This window comes from Balaenoptera acutorostrata, chromosome 2, assembly GCF_949987535.1.
Source record: "Balaenoptera acutorostrata chromosome 2, mBalAcu1.1, whole genome shotgun sequence".
In the NCBI taxonomy this organism is placed as follows: Eukaryota; Metazoa; Chordata; class Mammalia; order Artiodactyla; family Balaenopteridae; genus Balaenoptera; species Balaenoptera acutorostrata.
In genome coordinates, this window is record NC_080065.1 from 174,080,845 (window position 1) to 174,099,874 (window position 19,030).

At 51.5% G+C, this 19,030-nt stretch overlaps 1 protein-coding gene across 1 annotated transcript; it reads left to right on the top strand.

Moving 5' to 3' along the window:
* The first annotated feature begins 595 nt into the window (after window positions 1-595).
* Window positions 596-14,433, top strand: PLVAP (plasmalemma vesicle associated protein). The gene is made up of 6 exons (XM_007195496.2): window positions 596-1,045; window positions 6,681-6,777; window positions 6,897-7,609; window positions 9,514-9,571; window positions 9,723-9,804; window positions 13,791-14,433. The coding sequence occupies exons 1-6, from the start codon at window positions 677-679 to the stop codon at window positions 13,795-13,797; spliced, it is 1,326 nt and encodes a 441-aa protein (XP_007195558.1). The 5' UTR covers window positions 596-676; the 3' UTR covers window positions 13,798-14,433.
* Window positions 14,434-19,030: the final 4,597 nt, after the last annotated feature.

Consider the following 19,030-nt stretch of genomic DNA (forward strand, 5'->3'; position numbering starts at 1 on the left):
GCGTCTGGAGCCTGTGCTCTGCAACGAGAGGCCGCGACAGTGAGAGGCCCACGCACCGCGATGAAGAGTGTCCCCTGCTTGCCGCAACTAGAGAAAGCCCTCGCACAGAAACGAAGACCCAACACAGCCATTAATTAATTAATTAATTAATTAATTGAAAAAAAAAAGATGAGCACACATCTGTAGCCAGCCTTCCCTGAGGGGAGGGGAGTCCAGCTCTGTGAACGACCAGGCTGAGACACCCAAGCGGTCCTTTCTCCTCCCTTCGTCTCGGTACCCTCCTCCCCACGACAGGGATGTTGACATGAGGTCATAGGCAGGTGAGACCAGCTCTGGGCACAAAGCAAGGGCAGGTGAGGAAACTGAGGCTCAGCAAGGCCAAGGACGCCTGGTCACCTAGCCAGTGCCCCACCCAGTGTTAATCAGAGAGGCCCAGACGTGACTTGGTGCCCTCCCCCCTTCCCTTCACAGCCCGGGTGGGAGTGTTGTGATAACCCACAGCCCCCGTTTCCTCCTGGCCAGGAAGGAGCCAGGCAAAGGAAGTATTAAGAGGAGTAATATAAACACTTCCCCCCTCCCCCCTGCCGTGGCAAGGTCTAGAAGGGGCAGAAGCCACCACCCAGAGCAGACCAGCCAGCAGAGCAGTGCCAGTGCACCGGGCAGAAGCTGGGAGGAGATGGGCTTGGCGATGGAGCACGGGGGGTCCTATTCACGGGCAGGGGGCAGCCCGAGGGGCTGCTGGTACTATCTGCGCTATTTTTTCCTCTTTGTCTCGCTCATCCAGTTCCTCATCATCCTGGGCCTTGTCCTCTTTATGGTCTACGGCAACGCACACGTGAGTACCGAATCCAACCTGCAGGCCACCGAGCGCCGGGCTGACGGCCTCTACGGCCAGGTGGTGGGGCTCACAGCTTCTCAGGCCAACCTGTCCAAGGAGCTCAACCTCACCTCCCGTGCCAAGGATGCCATCATGCAGATGCTGCTAAACGCCCGCCGCGACCTGGACCGAATCAACGCCAGCTTCCGCCAGTGTCAGGCCGACCGGGTGAGTCCACAGGCCGGCCACTCGTCCCGGGGAACCCCGGGCTGGCCACCTCACCTCTCTGAGTTTCACTTTCCTCGTTCATGAGACAGGGACGGTCACGGACCCTACATTTTGCGTGCCGAGCCCATGTAGAGAAGCAATGCGTACTTGGTCTGTATATCTCATGCAATATTTGGGACATACTTAGACTAAAACATGATTTGTGGTCTATCTGGAATTCAAGTTGAACTGGGCATCCGGTCCGTTATCAGACCTAGGCCCATGGCTTAATGTGTATAAAGCGACCAGAATGTACCAGCACACGCTAGCTGCAAATAAGAGCTGGCTTAATAAACTCTCAGAGTGTTGGGTTCTTAGTAATTAGTATGAATGGCTCAGGTTTGCCTGAGGCTGGATGTCCGCTTAGGAAATATTATCTCTTCATTGAATCCCAGGAGGTAGGGAGAAGATTTAAAACCGTTTTGCAGAGGGGAAATGGAGGCCTAAGAGAAGAGGTGGCTTGTTGGGGGGCGGGGGGCATCAGGGAGCAGAAACAGGCAACCCTGGGTCTCGTGGAGACTGTCATCCCCCCTCGTACCCCCAACTCCTGTCAAACGCACTCAACAAGATCCCCCATGTTCTCACACATACACAATTCCTCTGAGGAGGTCCCGTCCCTGGGAGACACTGAAGAGAGGGTGCCTCCTCAGGCTTTGGCTGGAACGGGGTGAGAGAAGGGGTGGGCAGGGGAAGGGAAGGGTTGGGGAGAGGGGCAGGCTCTCTTTCTCCCACAGGAGGTGTCTGGGCTGTTTGGGGCAGGGGACCGTGGAAAGAAAAGGCCTTTTCTGGGGCTTCAGACCACCCAGCCCCTGCCACTGGGCAGGAAGGATGTGCTCAGCTCCCCTCAGAACTGCCCAGGCAAGGGTGAGGTCTCCCCATCTCATTCCCCCAGGACACAGCAGGTCCCCCTTAGATCCTCAGAATAAGGCGAGTCCCCCTCAGACCCCCAAATGAGGCAAGTCCCCCCTCAGACCACAGGGCTGGACCATGTACCCCCTCAAATCCTCCCCACCCCTGACAAGGGCAGCCCCCTCAGACTTCTCAGTTCCCGGGAATTGGCCCTTTTGGATCTTTCAGGACACACATGGCCTTCCGGTCCAGGAGCCATTAGGAATCGCAGGATCATAAAGTTTTATTCTTTTGTTTTTTGTTTTTTGTTTTTCGTTTTTGGCCGTGCTGCGCCAGGATCTTAGGTCCCCCACCAGGGATGGAACCCATGCCCCATGCAGTGGAAGCGCAGGGTCTTAACCACTGGACCGCCAGGGAAATCCCTTTTTTGTTGTTGTTTTTGGTTTGGGGGGTTTTTTGTTTTTATCATAAAGTTTTAAACACTCACACGCATCTCCGAATCCCAGACGGCCCCATCATAGAATATTAGAAATCTAAGAATCTGCCTCTTTACAACTTTAAATTTTGAAAATCGTAGCTTCCCCCGCCCCAAGTTGACAAATTCCTCTGTCCTGGAACCCCTCAGGGTTGTCTCCAAGGACCCCCAGGAAGCGGGCACTAATGCTGGGGAGTAGCCCCACCCCTGCCACGGCAGCCCCACATGTCTGATGGTAACAAGTACGAATTTTGATCTTTCCCTGATCCTGGTGGTGCTATGAGACAGATTTTTTTCTCAAATTCTCTGCAAATGCAGCTGCATTTCTGGCTCTGAGACCCTGGGAGAGAAAGGGGAGATTAACTCAGTGTGGTTTTTTTAGGGTATGCCCCACTCTGCCTGGGTCAAGGAAGCACCTCCACCCAGGATGCATGCGGGAGAGATTTTTTTTTTCATGGATTTTTCTTCATTCAGCATTCGTAATAATCTTTTTGATGGTCAAATTATCCTGAAATAGGCCGTAGGGACACCCGCAATCTGGCTCCTATGTCTTTTGATGGAACTCCACTAGTCTTTGAGAGCTTCCTTGCTTTATGTCCTAACAAATATTCCAGAAAACCCTTCGGATTGTTTATACTTGTTCACTAATCAATTAGTTCTCTTCCTCTGAGTCCAGGGCAACCATGGCTACTGGAAAGTGAGGGAGAGACTCCTGAATTGCTTCATAAAGATGTACCTGAACACTCCTTAACAAGAGAAGATACTTTTTTTTTGGATTGTCAGATTGCACTAGTTCTAAGTAAATATTCTTCTCATCATCTTGACATCTGAGAACCTGTGCAGAAAAATACTTCTGTATTTTTGGGAGCCATTTCCTCCAACTGGAAGAAAACCTCTTTCTCACTTCATCTTTGGAGCCAACTCACACCCTGAGATCTTCCTTTTCTGTAGATAAGGCTTTTGAAAACAGACGTCACTGGAGCTTCCAGAGCTATTTCTGTCCTCCCCCATCCCCAGGTCATTAGGACAGGGCCAGCTTCCAAAGGAGTAAGGACAAAAAGTGACAGAAAGGCAAACCCTCTTCACCCTTCACACCTTTACTTGTTATATTTCTGCAGAGCGTTCTGTTCCAAAGTTTTAAAGACATAAAAAACGTTATGAAGTTAAAATGTAATTCACACGCCATACAATCGGCCCATTTCAAGTGTACATGACAGGGACTTACCTGGCGGTCCAGTGGTTATGACTCACACTTCCACTGCAGAGGACACTGCAGGGGGCACGGGTTCGATCCCTGGTCCGGGAACTAAGATCCTGCATGCCGTGCGGTGCGGACAAAAAGAATAGTAATAATTAAGTGTATATAATAAAAAAAAAAAAGTGTAGATGAAGAAAAAAAGAAAAAAGTGTACATAACAATGATTTTTAGTACATTCACAGAGTTGGGCAACCATCAGCACAATTCAGTTTAGAACATTTTCATCACCCCCAAGAAAAACCCCATCAGCAGTCACTTCCCATTCCCCCTCACCCAGCCCCTGACAAACACAAATCTGCTTTATGTTTCTATGGATTTACTTACTCTAGATACTTCATTTAAATGCAATCATGCACTATATGACCTTTTGTGTCTAGGTTCTCACCCTCAGCATAATGTTTTCAAGGTTCATCCACATTGTAGCGTGTGTCAGTGCTTCATTCCTTTCAATAGTCGAATAATATTCCACTGTATGGATGGATCACGTTTTATCCATTCACCTGTTGGTGAAACACTTGGGTTGTGTCTACCTTTTAGCTACTGTGACTAGCGCTGCTGTGAATATTTGTGTGCAAGTTTTAGTGTGAACATATGCTTCCATTGTTCTTGGGTATATATACCTAGGAGTGGAATTGCTGGGTCATAGTGTAATTCTATGTTTAACTTTTTGAAAAACTGCTAGACTGCTTTCCACTGTGACTCCATTTTTACATTCCCATCAGTACTGCCTGAGAATTCTGTTTCTCCATATCCTTACCAACACTTGTCCATTCTTGTTTTTTGTTTTATTTATAGCCATCCTAATGGTTGTGAGGTGATATCTCATCATGGTTTTCATTTGCGTTTCCTGATGACTGAAGATGATGAACACCTTTTGATGTGCTGGTTGACCTTTTATATATCTTCTCTGGAGAAATGTATATTCAGATGCTTTGCCTACTTTTCAATTGGGTTGTTTTTTATTATTAATTTCTAAGAGATTACTTTTATATATTCTGGTTACTATTCTCATCATCAGACACACGATTTGCAAATGTTTTCCCATCTATGGGTTGTTTTTTTCCCTTTCTTAATGTTGTCCTTTCAAGCACAAAAGTTTTTAATTTTAAGTCCAATTTATCTGCTTTTTCTTTTGTTGCTTGTGCTTTTGGTGTCATATCTAAGAAACCATTGCCAAATCCAAAGTCATGCAGCGTTAACACCTGTTTTCTTCTAAGGAGTTTTATAGCTTAAGCCCTTACATTTAGGTCTTGGACCCATCTTGAGCTAATTTCTGTATATGGTGTGAGGTAGGGGTCCAAATTCATTCCTTAGTATGTGGCTGTCCAGGTGTGCCAGCACCATCTGTTGAAGAGAATCTTCTTTCCCATGAAATGATCTTGGCACCTGTATTAGTTTGCTAGGCCTGTCTTACAGTACCACAAATCAGGTGGCTTAAATAACAGAAACTTATTGTCGCACAAGCACAAGATCAAGATGTTGGCGGAATTGTTTCCTTCCCAGGCCTATCAGGATCTGTTCCATGTCTCTCTCCTTGGCCTGTTGATGGCTGTCTTCTCCCTGTGTCTTCACATCATCTTCCCTCTGTGCATGTCTGGGTGTCCAGATTTCCTCTTATAAGGACCCCAGTCATATTGGATTAGGGCCCACCCTAATGACCTCATCTTAACTTAACTGCCTCTTTAAAGACCCTGTCTCCAAATACATTTACATTCTGAGGTCCTGAGAATCAGGGCTTCAACATGGGAATTTGGGGTGGGGGACACAATCCAGCCCATAACAGCATTCTTGTCAAAAAAAAAAAAAAAATCTGTTTTTCGGGGAATTCCCTGGCGGTCCAGTGGTTGGGACTCAGCGCTTTCACTGCCGAGGGCACAGGTTCAATCCCTGGTTGGAGAATTAAGATCCCCCAAGCCACACAGAGCAACCAAAATCCGTTTTTAATTGGCCGTAAATGTTTTCAAGTTTAATTCAAGTTGTAGAATGTATCAGTGCTTTGTTCCTTTTTATTGCCAAATAGTATTAATCATAACTATTTTTATCTTGGTTGACTAAAATGCCTAGGGAAAGAGGTGGGATTTTTAAAATTAATTAATTAATTTACTTTGGCTGCGTTGGGTCTTCATTGCTGCGCACAGACTTTTCTCTAGTTGCGGCCAGCGGGGGCTACTCTTCGTTGCGGTGTGCGGACTTCTCATTGCAGTGGCTTCTCTTGTTGCGGAGCACGGGCTCTAGACACATGGGCTTCTGTAGTTGTGGCATGTGGGCTCAGTAGTTGTGGCTCTCGGGCTCTAGAGCACAGGCTCAGTAGTTGTGGCGCACAGGCTTAGTTGCTCCAAGGCATGTGGGATCTTCCCAGACCAGGGATCGAACCCGTGTCCCCTGCATTGGCAGGCGGATTCTTAACCATTGCACCACCAGGGAAGTCCAGGTGGGGTTTCTTGTAACTTTTTTTTTAATTGAATGAATGAAAGACCCTTTAAATTCTATAGTGCTTTACAGTTTTCAAAAGTTTCACACACATGATTTCATACAATCCCATAATACCCTTTTTTAAATTTCCTACCCCTCTATTCCCCCTCCCCTCTTCCCTCTCCCCACTGGTACCACTAGTTTGTTCTTTATCTGTGAGTCTGCTTCTGTTTTGTTATATTCACTAGTTTGTTGTATTTTTTAGATTCCACATATCAGTGATATCATACAGTATTTGTCTTTCTCTAACTTATTTCACTTAGCATAATGCCCTCCAAGTCCATCCATGTTGCTGCAAATGGCAAAATTTCATTCTTTTTTATTTATGGCTGAGTAGTATTCCATTGTCTATAATCATAACAACTTCTGAAGATCAGACCAGCATCCCCTGTAGAGAAGCCGTGTCCTTGTGAACTATGCCAACACAGACCACCTGGGTGCTGGATCTGGGGCCCCAGCCCTGAGAATCTGGGCAGCACCGGGGGCAGGGGGGTCCCACAGGAGCCGGACACTGAGCTCTGTCCTGTGTCTCATCTGGACAGGTGATCTACATGAACAACCAGAGATACATGGCTGCCATCATCTTGAGCGAGAAACAATGCCAAGAACACCTCAAGGAAACTAACAAGAGCTGCGATGGTGAGTGGGTTAGGGTTAGAGTTACAGTTATGGACAGTGGAGAGAAGGGTAGCTGACTCCCCACCCAGTCTCTTGGCAACCCCCAACCTTCGTTGACTCTTATGGTCCTATACCCTTAGCTTTGGTCCTCACACTGAACCAGAAAGCCAAGACACTGGAGGTGGAGCTGGCAAAGGAGAAAGTGGTATGTACCAAGGACAAGGACGGTCTGGGGTTGGGCAAGCGAGTGATGGAGGAACAGCTGGCCGAGTGCAGCAAAGCCCGGGAGCAGCAGCGGCAGGAGCGACAGCTGGCCGAGGACCGGCTGCAGAAGGTGCAGGACCTCTGCCTCCCGCTGGACAAGGACAAGTTCGAGACGGAGCTGCGCAACCTCTGGAGGGACTCCATCATCCCGCGCTCCCTTGACAGCCTGGGCTACAATATGTTTCATCCCATCGGCTCAGAAATGGCCTCCATCCGGAGAATCTGCGACCACATGCCCACCCTCATGAGCTCCAAGGTGGAGGAGCTGGCCCGGAGCTTGCGGGCTGGCATCGAGCGCGTGACCCGTGAGAACTCGGACCTCCAGCGCCAGAAGCTGGAGGCCGAACAGGGTCTGCGCACCAGTCAGGAGGCCAAGGAGAAGGTGGAGAAGGAGGCCCAGGCCCGGGAGGTCAAGCTCCAGGCTGAATGTGCCCGGCAGACCCAGCTGGCCCTGGAGGAGAAAGCAGTGCTGCGGAAGGAGCGTGACAACCTGGCCAAGGAGCTAGAGGAGAAGAAGCGGGAGGCTGAACAGCTCAAGATGCAGCTGGCTGTCAGCAACTCGGCCCTGGACACCTGCATCAAGGCAAAGGTGCGCCAGAGGCCCCTGGCTTCAGGTTGCATTGCGGGTGGGTCTGGAAGCCAAGCTGATGGTGATGTTGAAGTTGGGTTTGAACTTTTCTTTTCTTTTCTTTTCTTTTTTTTTTTTATCTTGGTGTTGAGGTTGGCTTCCCGGTCTAAGTTGGGTTGCTTAGACTCACTTGAGAATTTCACTGGTTTCACTGATGTTAGGATTGAGGCGGAGCTTGGAATGGGGATCAGCATTGAGAAAAGGTGTCGGGTTAAGACTGGAGTTGGAGGTCGGGTGGCTGTCAGGTCCAGGGTTGAGTGAGGGGCAAATCTAGGATTGTGGTTGCTTTGGGATTGGGGTGAGCTGAGACACTGAGGGTGGATTTAGGCTTGAGGCTGAGATCAGACATGGGTGACTGTGAGTCTAGAATTGGCTTTAGGATTATGGTTATGTATTAACATAAGGATTTTGTTGGCATTAGGATTGGGGTGGAGTTTGGATTGGGAATGACATTAAGAAAGGGTTAAGGATTGGGGTTGAGTTTAGGAAGGCAGGTGGGCCTCAAAATTGACTTAAGGTTAGGATTTGGGACTCATCCAGTGTTGGTGTCAGGGTTGGGATGGGTTTGAGTTGAGTTGAAGGATCAGGGGGCACCAGGTTGAGGATTGGAAGTGATACTGGGGTTAGGGTGAGGGTTAAGGCAGGTCTAGAGAAAGGCTTGATGTGGTCTCTAAATTTGTTGTTAGAGTTGGGTCAAGGTGAGTTCTTGGTGACTCCTGTGTCTAGAGTTGATTTGGGTTAAGGTTAGGGTTCCATGTAAGATTTCATTAGTCTTAGAATTAGGTTGAGTTTGGAGTTTGGATTGTGAGGCAAGGTTAAAAGGTAGGTCAGGGGTCACATGCAGGGTGGCTCTTGGATCAAGGATTTGGTGAGGAGTGAATCTAGGGTTTCAGTGGGTTTGGGATTGCATTGAGTTGAGGCTGGAATTGAGGTTCAGGCGGGTGTAGGTGGCTGGTGGGCCTGGAGATGATTAGAAGTTTGGGGCCAAGGGCGGATTCAGAACTTCATGGGCATTAAGATTGGAATTGGCATTGACCATGGGCTACGAGTTGAGATTGGGTTGCATTTAGGGTGGCTGGTGTTAGGATATATTTGAAGTGAAGGATTAGGTGAGCCTGGGGTTCGAGTGTGGGTCAAGACTGGGTCTAGCGTAGAAGCCGGGTGGATGTTGATCTTGGGCTGAGGCTGGGCTGGGGTTCTAACTCAGGTAGAGGCTGAGGTCTAAGGTTGAGCTGGGGTTGAGTGTGGTATTGGGAAGGTATTTATGGGTGGTCGTAGTGGAGTGCAGGGCTGGGGCTGAGGGAATGGGAGTGGGGGGTAGATTTTTCATAGCGGCTGGGTCTAGGGGATGGGTTATGGTCAACGTTAGATGTAAAGTTATGATCAGATCAGGTTTGTCATTGAGACTGGGTTAAGGTCAGGCTTTGATTCTAAGGGAGGTTCAGTTTTCAGGTTGAGATCCGATTTTAGGTGACTGAGTTCAGAACTGGTTTGGGATTTCAGGTTTGGAAAGATTCTCTCAGGGTTGGGCTGGGTTGGGTGGATGGACTCAACTGGGGTCTTGGACTGGAGTCAGGCTGACGCCAAGGCTGTAATGGAGACCGTGGCAGGACCCCTGCAGAGTGGGGTCTCCGGGGGCTGCCAAGGGAAGCCGGTCCCTGCAGTCTCCAGTCATTTGAAGGCAGGTGTCTACAGGTGATTATATATCTATCATCACATGTGTCATTCTCCATGGGTATCTGTCTGTTTTTTCTGCCCTGGAAGGAACTCAGGTCTCCAAGGGTGTGGAGTGGCAGGAAACTCCCTGGGACTCATGTTTGGGAGCCCTGGCCTCCACCAACCTCCTTTCACCCTTCTTCCCACAGTCGCAGCCAATACCACTGCCAAGACCTGCAGGCCCTGCCCCCAATCCCCCGCCCATTGGTGAGTGACAGAGGGCAGAGCCAGAAAAGGGGGACGGATTCCACCTTGTATCGTGGGTTGCCAGCCCATTCCCTGACCCTGGAGCGGGGGTGGGGGGGGGCGGCGGTTACTAAGGCATTAGGTCGGGGCTGACCCCTCCCTCTCTCGGCAGACCCAGCTGGGCTGGAGGAATTCAAGAGGAGGATCCTGGAGTCCCAGCGACCCCCTGCCAGCAGTGTCTTAGCATCAGCCAGGTGAGGCTCTGGACAGGCTGAGACAGTTCAGTCTCAGGCTTTGGATGAGGCTGGGTATAGGACTAGGGGTGGAGGGAGGCTCGTATCACACTTGTTGCTTCCTTAATCGAGCACTTGCTGTATACCAGGCCCTATGCTGGACCCAGGGGACACAGCAGTAACCAAGACACACACAGTTCCATTCATGAAACTCCCTGAGTAGTGGGCCAAAGAGACAATGAAGGAGGCAGGGTAAGAAGAGTGGCCAAGAACCTACCACGATTGGATGCTTACTGTGATCTTGGCACAGTCCTAAGCACTCTGCCCAATTAACTTATTTAATCCTCAGAATCCTAATCCGTGGGTGAGCTACTGTTATCCCCACTTTCTGGATGAAGCAAATGAGGCACAGAGAGGGTGTGCATCGTGCCCCAGGTAACACAGCCAGAGCTGGAACATGAACCTAGGCCATCAGACTCCAGACAGGAAAGGGAGGGCCTGGGTGAGGAAGGGACCTTTGAGCTGGAGGCTAGACAAGAGCTGGCCTGGGGGAAGGCAAGGGGAACAGTGCTCCAGACGGCAAGAACAGCCAGGGCAAAGGCCCTGTGGCCAGACTAGGGTGGCAGAAGTGAACGGAGCCGAGGAAGGGAAAGAGGGAGAGCAGTGTCCGGGAGTGACCCTGGGCCTCTCACTCCACCCTTCTGAGCCGCACTTTCTACTTCTACAAAAATGGGGGTCTCTGAAATCAAAGGCATGCAAATGCTTTGCCAGCCATCAAGTGCTGTCCACACATGGCTGGAGCAAGGAACCCAGGGCCTCAGTGGGGAGCATCAGGGGTGCCTGGCACACGATCAGGCGATGGTTCCATGCCTTTGACCCCCTCACTGCCTCCCAGGGCCTGGTCATCTGTTGGATGACACCCTGTGCGTCACGGGGAAGGTGACTCAGACCACAGCTCCAAGAACACCCTGTGCTCCCTCCAGGGTCGCTCCTACACTCCCCCCACCCCACCCCCACCCTGTTCAGGACCACACTGCTGACCTAGGATTGGCATCCCATTTGCAGTTTAGGACCTGAGGTTCGAGGAGGTGTGTGGGATTTTTCTCAGACTCCTCTGATCCCAAAGCCTGTGCCATCAACAGTTTTGCCACCAGGCTATTGTCAAGCTAGGTCTATTTCAGCCCCAGGGTGCTAAACAAAGCCCTTTCCAAACGTCTGTCATTAATTCCCCACGGTCCTCCGCACCCAGCTCCACCTTCACTATGCCTCTTCTTACATACTCCCCCTGACGGGGAGCTCACTCTCTTGCGGAACTGGGTCCCCTCGCTCTGGAAGGCTCTGCCTGGGAGAAATCCCTCAGCCTTGGGCGGCCTGCAGAGAGGGAAGCAAGGGGGTAGGGAGAAGACCCTGCTCTGAACAAACAGTTTTCCTCTCTCCATCTTGGCCTGAAGCCATCATGGCAAGGAAGGAGGTTCTATTATTATCCCCATTTCTCAGAGGAGGGAACTGAGGCCCCAGGGAAGTGATCAGCCCGGGGTCATGCGTCAGCAAGTCAGGGCTGGAGCCAGGCTCCCAGTCCAAGCCTGTCCCGGTCCCAGCTGAGGATGGGGAAGCTCTTGACATTGTTTACCCCAAATGACGTACCCCCCCCCGCCCCCCGCTGTGGAGGAAACAATGTGTACTTAAGCCTGGGCCCCTCCTGCTTCTCTCTGCAGTATCACAGGAAGGGCTTCTGGCCCATGGGCTCCCGCCTTGATTTGCCTTCCTCTGAGAGAGGGGCCGGGGATGAGCAGGCTGGGGTCTTCGGCTCTGGTTTTGAGCCCCAGCTCGGCCAGGCACTCAGTGGACAGCCAGTGAGTGACTGAATAGTAACGTCCAAATTTTATATGCACCCAACAGGGGACCAGATCCGAGGCCCCGCATCAAATCACCCACCCCATGATGGGGACTGTTGATTCCTTTTCCACTCTTACTCCTTCTGGGCCTCGAGAAAGTCTGCACTGCTGCTAAGTCACCCTAATGCCTCCCAGACCCTTGCAGTTCTCCCGTATTCACAGAGGGAGGGCAGACCCAGGCTCCGGCGTCAGCTGCACTTGAGAACATGGTCTTGCTTTTTCACTGAACATTTTTAAGTGGTTTTCTATTAATGGCAAATGCACCAGCTTTCCTTTACTTGGTAAGACTGAGTATCCTTTGGAGATCACTTTATTTAAATTTAAAAAACACAACACAATGGACGTGAAGACAAATATTAAGTGAATATTGGTTTAGCGGCTACGTGGCTAGAGATGGCACAAGTCACAGTGTGGAAGGTTGAAGATGGGAGCTCAGCCCTGGCTCTGAGCCGAGCACACAGCGAGTGTTGATTCAAGTTCACTGCCATCACTATGACCATTTGTTTTTTCATTCAACCCATATTTCTTGAGCAGCTGCTGGGTGCTGAGGACACAGGGAGGAATAAGGCACAGAAATCCAAATCCCCACCCTCGTGCCACCCTCGGGCGGCTGACAGTCTAGTGGGGGAGACGGATGACAAACCAGATGAGTGAGCCGTGATAGGGACCCTTGGTGATGAGTGAGACAGAAAAGGGATGAGGGAGCTTGAGGAGGTTGGAATTTTCCACGGGGGGGGGGCGGGGGGTGGGGCGGGGCCAGGGCAGGCTTCACTGAGGAGGTGACATTTGAGCAGAGAACTAAAGAAGATGAGGGAGGAGCCATGAGGGGATTCTCAGAAGGGTGCAAAGGCCCTGAGGCAGGACCATCCTTGCCCGGTGAGTTTGAGTGAGGCAGCTGGTGTGGCTGGAGCTGAGTGACGGAGGGGAGAGTGGGAGGAGGTGAGGTCAGGACAAATCAGGCAGGGCCTTGGGGATGCAGTGAGGACTTTGGGAGCCCTGGGAAGGCTGTGAACAGCAGAGGATGTGACCCGACTCGGGCGTTCACAGGCTCATTCTGGTCGCTGTGTGGAGGGTGAAGGTGGGAACCTGGGACAGGGGTGAAGGCGACTGTGCTGGACCAGAGGAGCGATGGGGCTACGGAGCCCCAGTCTCTGAAAGTGGCCAGGGATGACCCTCCCTTGCAGGCTGGTGAGCAGGAGTGGTTAAAGGATGTCTGTCAGGGCTGCCTTGGAGCCTGTGAATCCTGGTAGAGGACAGAGCCTGGAGCTGGGAAGTGGGGGGGGACCAGAGCCAGACAAGGAACGTGAGGCCGCGGGGGCCCCAGGGAAGAGCCAGGGAAGGAAGGGAGGGGGCCAGCGGAAGCAGGACTTGGCTGAGGCCCCCACCTCCCCCATCAGGAAACAGCCTCTGAGCCAACCTCTGACCCCTCGTGAGAACCTTTGGCAGGCCGAGGAGGGGGAGGGGCAATCCAGACAGCGGGATGGCTCCTGCAAAGGCAAGGGGGAGGGGCGGAAGTGAAGTGATGGCTCTGAGAGTTTGTGGGGTACTCTGTCAGGTTTTGATTCCCCAGTGGGGAGGCCTGGTGGGGGCATAGTGGGTGGAGCCTTGAATGCCAGATACAGAAGGCCTGGCTTTGTCCCGAGGGCGCTGGGGAGCAATGGGAGCGTGTGAGTAGGGGCAGGCTCACTAGAAAAACCCTCCTGGGAATGAGTGAGGGGCCAGGTCTAGGTCAGTTCTGTGTAGACCAAAGAGGGAAACTGAGGCCCTGCCTGGGGGACGGGGGGCCAGGGGCTTTGGGCAAACACCCAGGATCCCCAGGGCCTTAGGGAGCAAAGGGGAGAGAGTCAGATGGACTGCAACAGAGGCCTGGAGCGCAGGAAGTGGCCCCTCTGAACCTCAGTCTGTATAATGGATAGGCACACATCTCAGTCCCACCTGTGTCCCACAGAGGTTCAACAAGACGAAATCTAAGGGGAGGCTGAAACCGGAAGGAGCCCTAGGGTTCTTGGGAGCAAGAAGGGGCCCAGCGTTAAGAGGCAGGCCCAGGCGAGGTCTGTCCTGCCGTCTGTCTGTCTGACTGACTATTGTATTCCCATCTCCTTCCTGCCCCAGTGGCTGAGGAGGCTCTAGGCCCCGAGGACCGAGGGGTGGCCCCGACTCACCGGTCTGGAGACTAGGTGCAGCGAGACGCCCACGGCGAGGGACACAGCCAGGGTGGAGTCAGATGACGCACGCGCACCAAAGTGGGCGCCCTTGGCCTGCGTCCTCAGCTCATCCTCTGCCACACCCCACCCACACCCCCTAACACTCTCTCCGCACCACACAATCCCTCACCCCCCTAGATGCCGGGACGACGTCACAGATGCAGTGACATCAATCACACAGACGTGGTGGTGACGTCACACAGAGACAAGGCAATGACATCACAGAGATACACGGCGACATCACACACGCACTTGCTGCCCAGCCCTTGCCCATAATCACATCCCTTCGTGCACGCGGGTCAAGGCACCCACAGCATCCCACTCATCTGGAGCATCTTAGCGCTCCAGGTCTGGGGGAGTGAGAACAGGAAGACATTCACCTGCGTCCTCCCCTGAGAGTTTCCAGGCCCCCAAGAGAGGGAGCATCTGGTCCAGGGGACCCCTCAAAGCCCGCGAGGGTGCTGCCCTTTCACTCTCTCTCCCCTCCATATCCAGCCCTGCCTGTGGCCCATATAAATGTTAGTGGCACTAAATAAATGTTATCAAATCCCTTCAAAGACTCCAGAGTCATGATTTCTGCTTTGAAAAGGCACCACCAGGCTCTGAGTGAGAAAAAAACTAGAAATAAGATGAAAGCTGAAGAATCCCATCCCCAGCGTCCCCAGGTCAGAAGACCCTTCAGCCTGGAACAAACGTGAGTAGACACCAGCTTCCCCCAAGCTGTAGGCATCTCCATATGTGAAGAGAAATGGCAAAATCATAGTCAATAAGGGTTTCATGAAATGCCTACAAAACCCCACATTGTGACAGCATTGTTGTCAATTTAGTGTTTTTTTAAAAGAGCAGATTTTTTTTCCTATTTTTTAAAAAAATAGCAGATATTTAAAAAGCAGTTTCTTAAATAAATACAAATAAAAAGCGGTTTCTGAAAAAGCAGATTATCTATTTGTAGCTTTTGTTTTTGCTAGGTTTGCAGAGATTCCCCCAGGTACAGACAACAATTACTGAGGTACCACAGCCTGTTTTGCAGGAACTCCTCCTCGCCAAAATGATTCCAGAACAATATCACAAAAGTCCCAGGCATTTGTTTTGTTTGAGGTTTTTTGGTGGGAAGATGGGATGTTAGAAAGGGCACCAGTGTCCAGTTAGGGAGCACTTCAACTCACCGATCACTAAATTAGCAGGAAGCCGGGGAAATTTTGCACATTAGAGGAACACAGGGAAATCACAACGTACCCAACAGACTGGGGAAAAAATGTTAAAAAGCTATTATACCGACTGTTGGTGAAGATGTAGAGAAAACGGCATTTTCCTCCGGGACTGGTAGAAATGCACATCTCATCCTGGCCCTTCTGGAAATTAGTCTGATGATATTTAATAAAAATGAAGACAGGGAATTCCCTGGTAGTCCAGTGGGTAGGGCTCTGCCCTTTCACTGACCAGGGCCCGGGTTCAATCCCTGGTCGGGCAACTAAGATCCCGCAAGCTGTGTGGCGTGGCCAAAAAAAGAAAAGCGAAGACCTACAAATCCTTTGGCTCAGTAACCCCATTCCTGGGACTTTATCCCTGAGGAGTGAAAACTCCAGGAAACAAAGCAAATGGCCATTGGTGGTAAATGGCCTAAAAACTGTGGTCTAGAATCTCAGCTTGTCTGTCTCTCCACTTTGATTCCCTCCCAGCCCATCCCCTGGGACCTTGGACACGGAGGGGATGAATCACGAGGAGCCGAGGCTGGCAACGCCACGCTTAGGGCAGGCTAGTCAGGAGGGACAAAGGAGCGATATTTCCTGGATACAGAAACCCGGGCGAGAGACGGGCCGCTGCAGGAAACACTCGGCTGGGGCCCCGCCAAGCAAGGGCAGGAGGGTCAGCCAGGCCTGGCCGCCCAGACGGGCCAGTCTGGAGGCCCCAAGGAAGCAGGGACGTCCCTGACCCTGAGCCTACTGCCTGAGCAGCCTGGAGTCCTGGGGCAGATGCTGACAGCAGCCAGTCCCAGCAGCCATGGGACACCTGAGTTTGGCTTCCAGACTCTGACGTTCCTGCGTTCGAATCTTGGCTCAGTCAATCTCAGCCTCCATTTACTCACCTAGAAATAAGTGTAATAATAATCACCCTAGGGACTTCCCTGGCGGTCCAGTGGTTAAGATTACGTGCTTCCACTGCAGCGGGCAAGGGTTCGATCTCTCGTCGGGGAACTAAGATCCCGCAAGCAGTGCAGTTGGGGCCAAAATAATAATCATCATCCTCCTTAACTCTCTGGACCCATGGGCGCAGGCCTCTGATTCTTGGTTGGTCTCTCCCATTCAGAGCACCCCAATATCATCCTTCTAATCAGCCCCCACACCCGATCTATTCATCATGGGATCTGACCATGTGCCTCTCCCGCTCACATACCCTCCATGGCTCCTCATTACCCTGGGAACAAAGCCCAGTTCCTCAGCTCTCTTGTGCCCTCCCTCCTCACACACAATGCCGCCTTTGCCTCCAGCTGTCCTGGACCTTTGACTCTTTGACTACTCAAGTGACTTTTGTGCTGTGCCCTCAGACTAGAATGCCTTTTTCTTGCCTGCAAATTCTTCTTCCCCCAAGGCCCAGCCCTAGAGATCTCTCCTCCAGGAAGCCCCCCTAGATGCCCCAGGTAGAGTTCTTGCTCCCTCTGGGTACCTCTTGGGCCCCATCTTTCCCTCTTCCCAGCCATGACCCTGTAGCTCTGACTTCTCCAGGCTGGTGTCCTCCCCATCCCCACCCCCCTGGGAGCCAGGTAGGGGTTGAGTACCAGTCAGGGAGTAATTGGCAGACCCTGTGGTCCAGCCGCTGGGTGAGGTTCTGACTCTTTGGGGATTTCCTGTGACCTCTATAAATAACCCCCATGGCTGCTTCCCACAGACTGCCTCTCCCTTCTTGGAAAAAAGGGACCGTAGCCAAGGACCTCAGTCCAGCTGTGTGCCAGGCCCCAGGCATCCTTCCCCAAAAGCATCTCCCCCACCCAGACCCCACTCACCCCTCCTGGGAGCCCTCCAGGCCCTGCCCACACAGAGGACATCTGGGCACCCACCTCTTCTTGACCCACATCGTTGCTTCGTCTTGTCTTTCTGCAAAATGTACATAATAGTAATATCCATGCACTAAACTCATGGAGTGACCCTTTCCCTCCAGAAGCCTTTCATGGTGGGGGGTTGGGGGGGGCAGCAGCTGTCGAACAAGCAAACAAATCAACAGACTGTGACATATTGCAATGAAGTCATGAAGAAACGGGGTCAGAGGTCCCTTTAGTTGGGTGGTGGGCCCTGGACACCTCCCAGCCTCTCTGCTCATGTGTCCCCTGAAACCGGAGTTTGTATCTTCAACTACTGGAGGTGATTTTTTTCTGAGTCTGGAAAAGATCCTGACCCTATTTGAGACTCCATGTCCAGCTCTGGCAAAAGGGGAGTTAACCATTCATATGCCACCAGGTGGGTGTCGAAGCCTGGATCTCTGGGAACTTAGGGGCCCGGAGCTTCACTGGAGGACTGCCAGGCACCTTCTTTGTTAGAGCAAAGCGCCCTCTGCTGGTTCATCACCGCCACGTCAGGTCACCCATAAGTCTTGGAATCAAAGGCCTCGCTATCAGGATCTTCCTCTCCTCCTGGACCTCTTCTCCCTCCTCTCTAGCCCTCATCACTCTACTTCCAGCCACACTAGCCACCTTGCTGTCCCTCGACACACCGTGATGCTCCCACCTCAGGGCCTTTGCACGTGCCGTGCCCTCCGCCTGGGATGCTCTCGCTAGCCTCTCCCATCTGGTTTCCTTCTTCTCACCTTTCAGATGTCGGTGCAGATGCCACCTCTGCAGGGCAGGCTGCCCTTATGTCCACCCCTGACCAGGTCAGGTCTCCTCATTGTAAGTTTGCCCAGCAGCCATCAGACCTCACCAAAAGGAGCTGTGTCTCTTCTTTAACAAGGGCAGGAGTTATGTCTACTTATTCCGCTCCATGATCCCAGCCCCCTGCACTCGGCCTGTCGCCCAGAAGGCCTGCAGTGAACTCAAATTGAACTTGAACAGACCTATGTGCAAATCACAAAGCTGGGGACCTCCAGCAACTAACTACTTCTCTGAACCTCAGTTTCCTCACCTATAAAACTGTAACAAAATATCCACTGCATTGTGCTGTTATGAAGATCCCATCAAATGATGTGTACAATTCTAACACATAGTAGGTGCTTGATATATATTCACTGAATGAGTGAATGAATCACAGAATGAATGACTAAGCATGAAAAGGAAGTAGGGATTTTGCAAGTCACTTTGAAGATAAAAGAAGCAAAGTTTCAGGACTTCCCTGGCAGTCCAGTGGTTAAGACTCCGTGCTGCCAATGCAGGGGGCGCGGGTTCGATCCCTGGTCGGGGAACTAAGACCCCACATGAATCTGCCTGCCAATGCAGGGGACACGAGTTCAAGCCCTAGTCTGGGAAGATCCCACATGCCACGGAGCAACTAAGCTCGTGAGCCACAGCTACTGAGCCTGAGCTCTAGAACCCGTGAGCCACAACTACTGAGCCCACGTGCCACAACTGCTGAAGCCCATGTGCCTAGAACCCATGCTCCGCAACAAGAGAAGCCACCACAATGAGAAGCCCACGCATTGCAACGCAGAGTAGCCCCCACTGGCCTCAACTAGAGAAGAGCCCGCGCGCAGCAACGAAGACCCAACGCAGCCATAAATAAATAAAGAAATAAATAAGAATCCACCCGCCAACGCAGGGGGCATGGGTTTAAGCCCTGGTCAGGGAAGGTCCCACATGCCGCAGAGCAACTAAGCCCATGCGCCACAACTACTGAGCCTGTGCTCTAGAGCCTGCGCACCACAACTATTGAAGCCCGCGTGCCTAGAGCCCTTGCTCCGCAACAAGGGAAGCCACCGCAGTGAGAAGCCCGTGCACCACAACGAAGAGCAGCCCCCACTTGCCGCAACTAGAGAAAGCCTGCATGCAGCAACAAAGATCCAATGCAGCCAAAAATAAAAATAAATAAATAAACTTATAAAAGAATTAAATAAAATAAAATTTAAAAATTAAATTTTTTTTAAAAAAGAAGCAAAGTTTCAAGATTAATACTACAAAAATGAATGACAGCTTGCAGAGCAATAAACACCAATTTGTGTACAAAA